The 11,338-nt window shown below is 41.8% G+C and overlaps 1 protein-coding gene across 1 annotated transcript; it reads right to left on the reverse strand.

The window, feature by feature from the left end:
* Positions 1 to 1,513: 1,513 nt before the first annotated feature.
* Positions 1,514 to 10,795, reverse strand: lbh (LBH regulator of WNT signaling pathway). The gene is made up of 3 exons (XM_080041930.1): positions 10,581 to 10,795; positions 6,209 to 6,311; positions 1,514 to 3,437 (listed from the first exon to the last, which is right to left on the reverse strand). Exons 1-3 carry the CDS (start codon positions 10,607 to 10,609, stop codon positions 3,225 to 3,227), a joined length of 345 nt encoding a protein of 114 aa, XP_079898056.1. The 5' UTR covers positions 10,610 to 10,795; the 3' UTR covers positions 1,514 to 3,224.
* Positions 10,796 to 11,338: the final 543 nt, after the last annotated feature.

Genomic DNA, 11,338 nt, shown 5'->3' on the forward strand with positions numbered 1-11,338 from the left:
AAAATAGCTTTGGTAGCTCTGTCTAAGGGGCTTCATGATGAGCCTTTAGGGCCCCCACACACATACAGGAATTCGATTTCTATGAGTAAATTCTGTACTGTTCATAAAAAGTAGTTTTTCAACCTTTATCTGAAATGAGTCTCTCCATCATAGAACATGGGTCTGCAGACTAGTCTACTGTACTGTTTTTGCAGTTGCAGAGTAAAGAGTGCTGCCTGCTTAAGAACAATCTGAAAAATAATGTTCCTTCTGCATCTCAGGGCTTGATATAGCCACTAAATGTTCCTCTCAAAGTGCACAAGGTTGATGCATTTTAATTTTAAAGGCACACATTTTCCCACAGTATCCCAAAATCGTGTGGGAAACACTGACTTCCTTAAGATGTTTTACCATTAATTGTATGTACAGTATCTGTGCGGAAAAGTCAGTGTTCCTGACTGGATAGGTGGGGGGGGGGGGGGGGGCTTTAAGAGTCTACACCCAGTGGCCCATCATCTCATAAACCGTCTATGAACCAACTGGATTCTACAATCTGTTTTCTTTTTGTGGGGAGCATGCACAATAATTATTTATTTAAAAAAAAAAAGTGGGGGGCCCCAAACTAGGTCTTGAAACGGGCCCCCAGATCGTTAAGGCCACCCCTGGCTGGGGGGTATTAATAACTTTTAATGCTCAATTTTTTCCAGGAAGAAGGAAGTAGAGAGAATGTCAGTTCATTGTTCCCCTTCCAGGAAGTCACCGTAAGGTCCTTTGAGTACCACCTTGACCAATCTATCAGGCCCCTTGGCCCCCAAAGTTCCTACCGCAGCAACTCTGACTGACTCTGACTAACCCTGCAATCAAATGTGACCTAGTGGGTCACTAATACAGTACATAACAGCAAATCACCTGAGATGATTCCATTGTAACAGTGATCAGAAAGCTTTCTGTTTATTCCTGTTAATCCCCAAGTTCCCCCGATGAAGTTTTCCACTCAACCACATTTTATTAGTCTTGTATCATTGTGGTGAGTGTGTATGGATAGAGTGTTAGGAGTTACTTCCACTCACTTTTATACCCTTACAATCTTCCAAAGTTTGGTAGATCAAAACTGATGTTCTTGTAAATGCTGGATAGAATAATTATACATTTCCAAAATGTAGGTAAAAGCTTTTCAGTGCTCGGGAATAGGAGACATTGTGCGTTTGCAAGTTGAAGACAGGAAGTTGCATGTGGCCTATCGCTTCTACATGTATTTGATACATGCATCTGTTTTTCGTAGAGAGATTTTGTATGAGAGATGCCGAGCAGGAAGTTCTACTGCTTCTCTCTAACCACTGCAGGTGAAGTGAGAGGGGAGGGGGGGGTTCACATAAAGGAATATGAAAGTAAACAAAGAAGTGAAGTCTCTTGGAAACAATAGGTTTACTACTTTAAATGCACTAGAGGAGTACCCCAGTACTCATTTCCTTCGTCTTATACCATAAATAATGCCAGTAACTCTTCACAGCCAATTACTCTCATCACAGTTGGATAGCAAATTCAAATGTTTATTTACAGCCTCTGTTATTTCAGAGAAAAGTGGTCTAAATACAAAAAAAACACGAGAAAGATGGCGGCTAATCTCCCTGAGCTTTACAAAAACAATGTGGGACCTGTAGATGACAGGCAGGAGAAAGAGATGTTCTGTACACAGCCCTAATACCACTCACTTGAGAAATTACAAAAATACATACCTCTGTCATGCTTGTTTAACAGTATTTCATTGTGTACACAAATGTGAACCTTTTTAATTTATTTTAACAAAATGGCTGACTAGACTTGTTCCACAAACAGTAAGGATTTAAAGAGTTAGCAAAGGAACACCAATTTCTAGATATTGCAATACAGACAAATACATTGACAAATGTTTCTACCAGAGAACACACATTTCTCATCCACAGCTTTTGGCAAACAAGACTAATTGTATAGTGAATAGAGACTTTAACGTTTCGTCAGGTATTGCCTTACTCATTTGTGACCTTTGTCCTTCCTTCTGTGTGAATTCACCATAACATGAACTTTGCAGTGTCAAAATAGCCCAAAAAGCCATTTTCGAAGAGAACAGGAAGACTAGGGACGGTCAACTTTGTGTTAAGGTGTGTACAGCTCGGAGCGATTCTAGGTTTGTTTCCATCTAAAAAGAAACCACACGCAAAGTACAAACAAAAATCAGCATTCTACAAGGCCTCAGGGGTTGGCTAATTGGGAACAAGTATTTACATATCCTTCATTGGGTCTGTACAGTGCTTTATCAACTATTTTCAAAAATAATACAGATTCAGTCCTTACTCAGCTTGGCCCTTTTGAACAAAAACCTGTCACGTTTAGTTCTCAGTGTTCCACTATTTTGCTTCGTCATCTAAGTACCGTTTGTCATAAGGCTTACAGGAGGCCAATGTGATGAGGATCATAGCATAACTTTTACCTTCCTGAGCAACAAGCCGTTGTACAAATGAATTTATCACGTAAGCATAGCAGAGCATGCTGGTTTAATAAATGATGCCTTCTGCTCACTTCTCTTCAATGATTCCAGGCAGCCTTCTTACTGTAAATGCCTGGCCAAAGCCTTCATCTTTTTTTTTTTATTTAGACAAATCTTGTGGAGAATTTAAAGAAAATCCCAGTAACATCACAACACATTCACCCTCAAACAGACAAATATATTGACAGCAGTGAAAATCACAATTATTAACATATCAATCCAGAAGCTTAACACAGGTATGGACATTGTACTTTAGACAATAATCCCCACAGGTACCACATTAGTTCTGTATGCGATTATGAAGTCTCTGGGGTCATGACGCCAGCCATTTGGGAGTGAAGTACAGAGCAGCTGCAGTCTGCTGCAGCGTAAGAGCTGTCCACGTAGAACGGAGCTGCCGCTGTCCAACAGGACGTCTGAACTGGGCCGAGACACATGGTTGTAGGCATGGTAGGAAGTGAGAGTAGGTAAGAAATGTGCCTTCTGTTCTTTTAACGTCCGTTTGATGGGTTGGCAGGCATGGAGGATAAATCATTGTGTGAGAAAGTTGCCTCGTGAGTATTGCTTCTCTTGTGGGAGTGACGCTTTGGTGTAAAGGACATCGAGAAGGCATCTCGAGACACTGAATGCATGTCTGGGAGCGCTTAGGTGCAGTGTAGAAGAAAGGGAGAGTCTATGAGAAAGAAAGAGGGAACGAGAGTGTGGATGCACAGCTCATCCTCTAGTGCTGAGAATTCTGTGTCGGCTGTCCATTTGGGAGAGTGCCATTACTCTGTTCCTCTTCCTCCTCCTCCTCCTCACTGACCAGAAACTCCTCTGGAGGCCAGCGAAGCTCGCCACTCTCAACTTCACCCTCTGTCGGCTCGACCACAATGGATGGCAAACGATCTTTGAGCTTACAGCAACGGTCAAAATCTGATGGGTCGGGGAATATCTAAAAAAGACAGACGAGGGTAGAATACTGGTTATAAATAGTTCATTACCACAGGACTTAAATAAAACATTTTCTGAAATACAGGACTGGCTTTTTCAAGCAAGGAGAGTCAGCTATCCTCTATTATAAAAAGGCGAGAAATTATGTGTGAGCATATTTCTGATCAGTGTGTGGTAGCCTCTGGGATACCAGAAAGTTTGCTGGAGCCTTGTAGAAGTGTTGCAGGCACCACTAGAAGGTTAAACAACTGTGAAGGAAGTGATGTGAAGACTAAACATATGTGACGGGAAGTGGTTGCTTAAAATCCTACTGGCAATACCTGCTCTTGCACAGGCCACATTCCTACAGCCAAGCTAGCTTGGCTAGCCAAAAACTAAATTGCACAAGGAAGATTTATATCAGTGGCATGTATGGGTGAATAAGGCATGTTTAAAGAGACCTGTAGGAAATGCTGCATCATGTTTAATGTAAATGTTTTGGAAGGCATTGTGGCAAGCAGCTCGTATAGCTGCTAACCAACTCATCCAGTTACACATCACCCACTACTCTGAAGATTATACAAGAGTATAATCAGGGCATTTTAAAGCAACAGTAAGTTGGAAACACAAGTTGAAAGGTTAACTGGGACATGGTGTATACATGGAAACGCACATTACTATAAAAAGGTCAGCATTTAGTGTTGAATACTTCGTATTTCACAACCATGAAATTAGTGAAGCTGCGCTATCTGCGTAACCAGATAAGTTTGCTTATAAATGCAGCACTCTCAAATGTTTGGGTCTAAACTGTAGGGCATGAGACATTCTGAAAAGATTACATTCCCTGTCTTGGCAAGATTGGACATCAACCTCAGACCCTCTGTTCTCAGGAACCGGAGAAATGGCCCAAGGGAACAAGCCTGCCACTCCTGGTCCAAGAACAGCATTTTTTTTGCTGTTGTTTGGATAAAGAGGAGGAATATTTTTAGACTTGCATATTTCACTCCAAGACATAGAGGGGGGCAGACATGTCGCTGGCTGGGCATAGTGCCGAGTGGAAAGAAAGCATTAGAAGAAGCAGGAGAGAGACTGTGACGCCGGGAAGAGATAGAGGGAATCCAGCTGTGTTCAAGTCTCCATGAATTCCATAGAAGACAGATGAGTGGGGAGGAAAAAGACAAAGCTATAAATATGCCTTGTGAATGTGAGAATTTGTTATAAAAGCATGTAAGCATCTATCTGCAGCATTTACCGTCTGCAAAACCATACTTAGTGTGATTATATGCATGCAACCGTGTGTTGTGAGCATGTCTGTGTTCAAGTCTAATGCCTGTATCTGCATTTTCTGGCACGCTTCGCCAATTGTTACAGTGCGTCAGCTCCAAGGGGAGTTAAGGCAGTGAGTGACCTTGCATTTTGACCCCTAGCTAACACACGTCATAACTTGTTTCACTTCCAGTGGCAGGAGGTACCGACACATCAGCCAGACACAATGCTGGCTATTTTCAGATCTTCTGGGGGTGTGAGCTGGGGCTGGTGGAGGCATGTGCACACTATAGGCCGAAATCATGACATTGCCTTTTGAGATGATAATTCTGTAAATTGGTAACGATTTGCAAATATTCACACATTCATTTCAGTGCCTTTTATAGTCCCAGCTGGAAGTTATTGGTAACCTTTTTTGTCAAAGCTCCTGACACCCACGGAGGAAGTTACTGGTGGCAACATCACTGCTGCATACAGTGCTTCTCTGAGTGGAAGAGATCTTGGGCAAATGGCCGAGGTGAGGAAATATGGAGCAGGGTGTAAAAAGAGAAGAATGGGCACCCACCCACCCACCCACCCACCCACTCCCCCCCCTCTCATCCTCTTAGACAAATTCACAGCTGGGGTGTGAAGTGTGGGGTGAGGAAGCCAGTCTTTTCCTCTGGGTCAGTCTACATCCTTCCCGAGTCAACATCTACATGCAGCATGGCATTAGCAAGCCATGAAAAAGGTACACATTCATATATCAAACAATGATCTGCCAACAGGAAATAGTTGTGAAAGCCTCAGCAGGTGGATCTTCCAAGAATATTTCTATATTAAAAACCTTGACACAAGTTAAAAATCAGCGTCACTAACCATTAGGCCAATACCCTGTCCAAATTAATAAAATATTTCTACTTAAACTATTTTATTGTAAAAGATGAAATTATTTAGTAAGACCATCAGGCAATGTCATTCTTTTTCCACCCGAAAACAATTGTGACTCTAAACCAAGCAAGCAGCTGTGTGTTTGAGTAGTTTTGTCTCCAAGATGGCCCTGTTGAGCTGACAGTAAAACAAAGATGCTGGAAACACCTTGTCAAGACCACCTGATGGCTGCTTCTCTCATCTCTTTGAATCTACAGGGTTTCTTTTTGTTACACCATTTACTTTATATCTAAAGTGGTAGCCAACCGTATCCTCAAATGTCCTCTAACCAACATATTAGAGAATGAAAAAAAGTTGTAGAAAATTATGCCATTTTCTCAGCATTGTATTTTCATCCAATTTTAAATGTCAAATTAGTGTTACTTGGCTTAGACACACTTTCAAATGGATTTTATGTCATTGCACTTATTGACAAGAAATTGTAAGCTCAACAAATTGTAAACATTGTTAAGCCATTTTATAATGGATGGCCTTTCATACAAACAACAAGTGTACACACACACACACTCCCGTGCCTTCAATCCAAGCCATGACAATGAACGGACAGGGAATAGGGACAAAAGTGGCATTTCATGGTTGTGTGAGTGCGTGTCCTACCTGGAAGGAGAGTCTGTCCTTGCTGGGGCTGAGTCTCATGTCTTCCATGGAGGTGCTGTTGATCATCACCTCAGTCATATCTCGGCTGGGCACAAACACTGGGCTGCAAGACGGAAAGAAGTTGTGATTATAGATACTGTGCAATCATGGACCATATGAAGGACAACTACAAATCTATTATATTCTGTGTTCTAAAAGCCATGATAATCAACAACTGTCAAGACTGACAGTTGCTTCAGACGCAGAAACAGTCAAAAGTCTCAAATGTTAATGTTCAATAGTTTTGTTTATACTCTACACATCTTGACCACAACACACCAAAGTCAGCTTGTGCACTACTAGGATGTGCTAATGCACTGCAATGCTGCACAGTTCATGCTGTGGCTTGCATAAGGTGGCCGTTTTCTATATACAGGATGATGTGCTCTTGCACTAGCAACAAGATAACAGTCATTGTGAGACTGTGCTGGGGGCGTACTGTGGTATTTGACTGAGGTGGAACTTGATGCTCTACGTTCCATTAAGCTTGGCCAAACTTTCCATTTTAGATAAAAGTAACAAGAGGTTGTTTATCCATGTTCAGTGCATTTACTATTCAATATTGTCGTTAAGATAAAGTATTAAAAAAAAAAGAAAAGGGAGGTCACAGGACTGACAGACGCTGTCTTGAGACAAGTTGCCGAGCGTCCTTCTCACAGTCTCCATTTAAAGCCTTGTGGTTAGTGGCCACAGGCTTGTGGATTGTTTGGTCACTGGACATATAGAACAAAGAAAAAAAGAACAGGTTCACATCCTGAACGTATACAATTCAATGGACTTTTGAGAAGAGATGTGTGGGCTTTGCTCGACTCATTTAAAATCTTAAAGAAATTATTTTGAATGGTGAAAAATAACCCTACTGATTAATAAGGAGTGGTTACGTACACACGTTTTCCACATCTTACCATTCACCAGTCTTACTCATCCCGTCAAGTCAAGACAGCCTTGCTTCAAAATCTATTAGATAATGCTGAATAATTTCAGTATTTGACAAGTTAACTAGTCCCTTTATTAAATTTTTTTTTCAAAAACCTGCAATAGTTTTACTTAAATTGCAATTACAGCATGACACATTCTGAATGTATAAGCAAAGCCGTTGGTATAAGTTATGTATACATCTTCAGGTTTACTGGCACAACAATAACCTAAAAACACTAAGTTTATCGTGATTTTATTAGACAAACCCTCACACTGCACATAAACGTTTTATATTTCAACTGTGCTCTACAAATAAAACCTTAAATTGTTTTAAAACAAGACTATGTAACTCTTGAAAGAAGAAGTCACGCAAACTCTTAAGCTTGAATTCACAAGTATTAAAAAGCACTCCATGTTGATTTAGTTTGTTGACTAGTAGTAGCTAATGTTAACTTTGTTTAGTTTCTGTGTAATTGACAGGTGGCTGACTTCGAGACACTTCTTGTGCAGCACCACATTAGCATTATAGTATGACTTTGAAATACAACAAGAACAAACAACTTCTGGGCTAAATCACCAATTTTACTGCACCACTCAGCCAGAACAGCATACTTGGCCAAAACAATACCCGGATATCCGAAAAAAAAAGAAAAGAAAGGGAGACGAAGGATACGAAAGGTTTAACATGGAAAAATAATGTAAGCTGGGGCTGTTCTTGAACCTATTTTATCCTTGAATGTGGAGCGAAGAGGGTGAGGCAGGCATGCAAAAAGCAGCGGAAGAGGGGACGGAGGGATGGACAGTGACAGTGAAGACCTGAGCAGAGAAGGAGATGAGAAGAGAAGGTGGGAGGGGACAGAAAGATAAACACTCTGTCCTTGCCAGTCATATTTCTGTTCGGGGATCGTATAAACATCCTGCTCGGCTAAGAATAACAGAACATCGGCCTAATAAAACATAAAGGGGCACAATGAGGAGGAAGTGGGGGTGCACAAGTAACAAGTCAACCTGGGAGGAAACAAACACAAGCATAGTACAGTCACATCTATTGGTGCTTTAAGTGTCGAGCAGGGCTGGACAATGTGTGCACTCAAAGAGAGTCATACTTTATTCCTAACGAGGAGACGTTAAGTGTTCTATAAGTTAACAGACCTGCATGTACTAGTCAATTAAAGTCAATGCCAAAGAGTGCCATTAGGCCGAATAAGATGATGGATTAAATGTGTGAGGCTGGTGTGGTAGATAGCAGTAAACCTCTTTACCTCCTGACCCAGATATCTGGACCTGTTGGTCTCCTAATCCCACATCCAGCCAGGGCACAGACAGATGGGCAGCAGGTACAAGACAGTCAGTCATGTACCATATGTCAAAAATGCATGTAGGATTACTACAGTTGAGCACTAAAAAGTCAAATAATAAGGTGACAGACAGAAAATATAACAAGCAACAATTTGACTATTTTTCAAATTAAGTTTCCAGCTTCTCTAATATATGGTGGGTTTTTCTCCCCTAGCCATCCTATTATAGAAAAGGTCATTTCATCTGAGTTTTGAAATGATGATCAGAGAAAACAAGCAATTTGGAAACTGCATCTTTGACAATCAACGTGTAATTGGGACATTAATCAATTATGAAAACAATGGTTTGCAGCCATACGCGAGTTGATTTGTGCAATATTTTTCAAAGCTCAATTCATATGAAATTTGACAAAGAGTTAAATCAATTACGTCCTTTCCAGTGCATTTCATTTATAGCTCACTGGCATCAAGCGCTTACAGCCAGAACAGAACATGAAGTGATAATTGTAACCCTGGATTACAACAAGTGGAGTTGCAGACAAGTGACCCACGTGACCAGTGCAGGAGCCGACATGATTGCCTTAAAACATTACATAACCATGACACCAGGTTCATCCACCTGTCTAAAGACTATACAAGGCCCATGCCAGCTCCTTGTGCGTCTGTGCTGTAGTGGCGCTGACAGGAGCCCAAGGGGCCTCCACAAACAATCTCACAGCACAAGAAGGGAATTTGCATCTTGCATTATTGAGATCATTCAGTTCATACTACTCCCACCATCATAAATCTCAGCCTTTGTGGTGACAGGGCAAAGTTGCTGATATTCCGTGCCAGTGCTGAGCTTTTCCACCTGCCGAGTCACACAGCTCTGCAGGTATGTGGGTGGTGATTGGGATTGAGTAAGAACCCCAGGATGTGTGTGCTGAAATGAATGGGTTGCATCCAGATTCCTGTGGGTTGAGACTGCCACTGAAAACACATCATGGATCAGTTACCACTCCAGTGCCCTGTGGTAACCTTATTGATGTGTGTGGGGGTGAAAATCGTATTGACCATTATGTAAAGCGATTGGCACCACATTTTCAATGGCTGCCGATTCGTATGCATGTTCAGCTACTGCTGTGAGAAAAAGGTCTTCCTGTTCGCGAGTGCAGAGACAATAATAATAAAAAAATATAAAGAATTTTAGACGAGCCTGCAGCACCAGCTCAAGGAGTTTCTAGTCACACCTTTGTAATAAAACTTAACCCAAAACAAAACGTAAAACACCTTTTCCAGATTTCTAAGTAATGTGAAAGATCGGAGATGCACAACATTGACTGCAAAGTTTACACAGAAAAAAAGTGTGGTTACAGTAAAGAGGTCGCTTCTCAACTTCCTGTTAGAAACAGAAAGCCAAAAGCCTGCTGAGGTTTCAAACAGTGCTCTCAAAACAATGTTTGAAAGAGACTTGCAGACAGGGCAACAAAAGAGCTGGGAGGAACCGAGGGGCTTACATAAACAAAACATGTACTCTATTCATGTCTCATCAAGTAAATCAAGGAGACAGGGTAATGACTGCCCGAAGACAGGGGTTTTCAAAAATGTACACCGATAACAGATATTAGTAATAGATAGGAGCAGGGTGCATCCATCCTTCTCCAATTGCACTGCACCTGCAGCACCTAACACAGTATCTTATTCCCTTCAGATGTTTAAGGAAGCAACAAAGTAAGCTTGCAAGCTTCCTGGTTCGTAAAGGGTCTTGAAAATGGATATTAAAGGGCATGGACTTTTCTTTTAAAAAAAGGGGGGGGGGGCTACACTCCATTCATTGTGCTATGATATTTCCAATTTCAGGGGGGTAACACCCAACATCTACAAGGAAATAAGAGTGGGTGCAGCATCAAAGGTTACCGATACTGAGGGAAATCACCATCACAATCAGACCACAACAGTACACTTCATTGTTATTATTGGTGAGCTTTAAAAAATGCAACACATGTACAGTCTTAATTTAGTATTTTTGTTTAAGCGAGTGACAAAAAGAAGAACACAGTAAGCAAACCCATGACACACACACACACACACACACACACACACACACGAAAGTCGAACAGATGCTGTAGCCTACTTACCAGTATATCTGCGGGGAAAATACAGACATGAATTCACACCTGCTGTCAATTCTGCTGATTAGGGAACGTAATTACAGCCACTGACTTGTCTCTACTTTTAATGTTCTTTTCTTTCCTTTTTTTTCGGCTCGCTCCAAGGCAGCGCGGGACGCTCACCTACACCGTAAGGCACTGCGCGACAAGTCTTGACTGCCTTTGAACACGAGAAGAGGCTGCTCTTCTACAAAAATTAGAGTGACTGACCGTCACCTCAGTTGTGTTGGGTATTTATGCTGGAGGCGTGTACTTGTTCAGCCTGAGACACGCCCCCTCCCTGCACGAGCCCAGAAAAATCTCAATGGCAGCTCATTATCAGCGGGAGCCAATCAGAGTGCAGGTGACTCTACCCCCCCCCCCCCCCCCCATTTGAGACAGCCTTGATGACGACAGCAGCGACAGGACACGCTCATTGGGAATAGGTAAAGAATATACTGCATGGTGCTATTGATTTGTAGTCTCCAAGGCAACTAAATTGACAGGCTAACCTCCTCTTGAATGACACAAAACACGCTGATTGGCCTGTTAGGTGAACTGTGAAATGTATCCAGATGAGGAGAAAGAGGAGGAGGGAGAAAGCTCCTCTGCCTGGGTTCATTCACAAATATATTCCAAGGGCAAGTCAATGTCTTGCTAGCAATGCATGGTGCTCCTGCAGAGTTTTTACCTTTTATTATAGACCAGAGCATGCTCAAATCACGCAGAGTCCACTACACATAGTC

This window comes from Ammodytes marinus, assembly GCF_949987685.1.
Source record: "Ammodytes marinus genome assembly, chromosome: 15".
NCBI classification, from domain to species: Eukaryota; Metazoa; Chordata; class Actinopteri; order Uranoscopiformes; family Ammodytidae; genus Ammodytes; species Ammodytes marinus.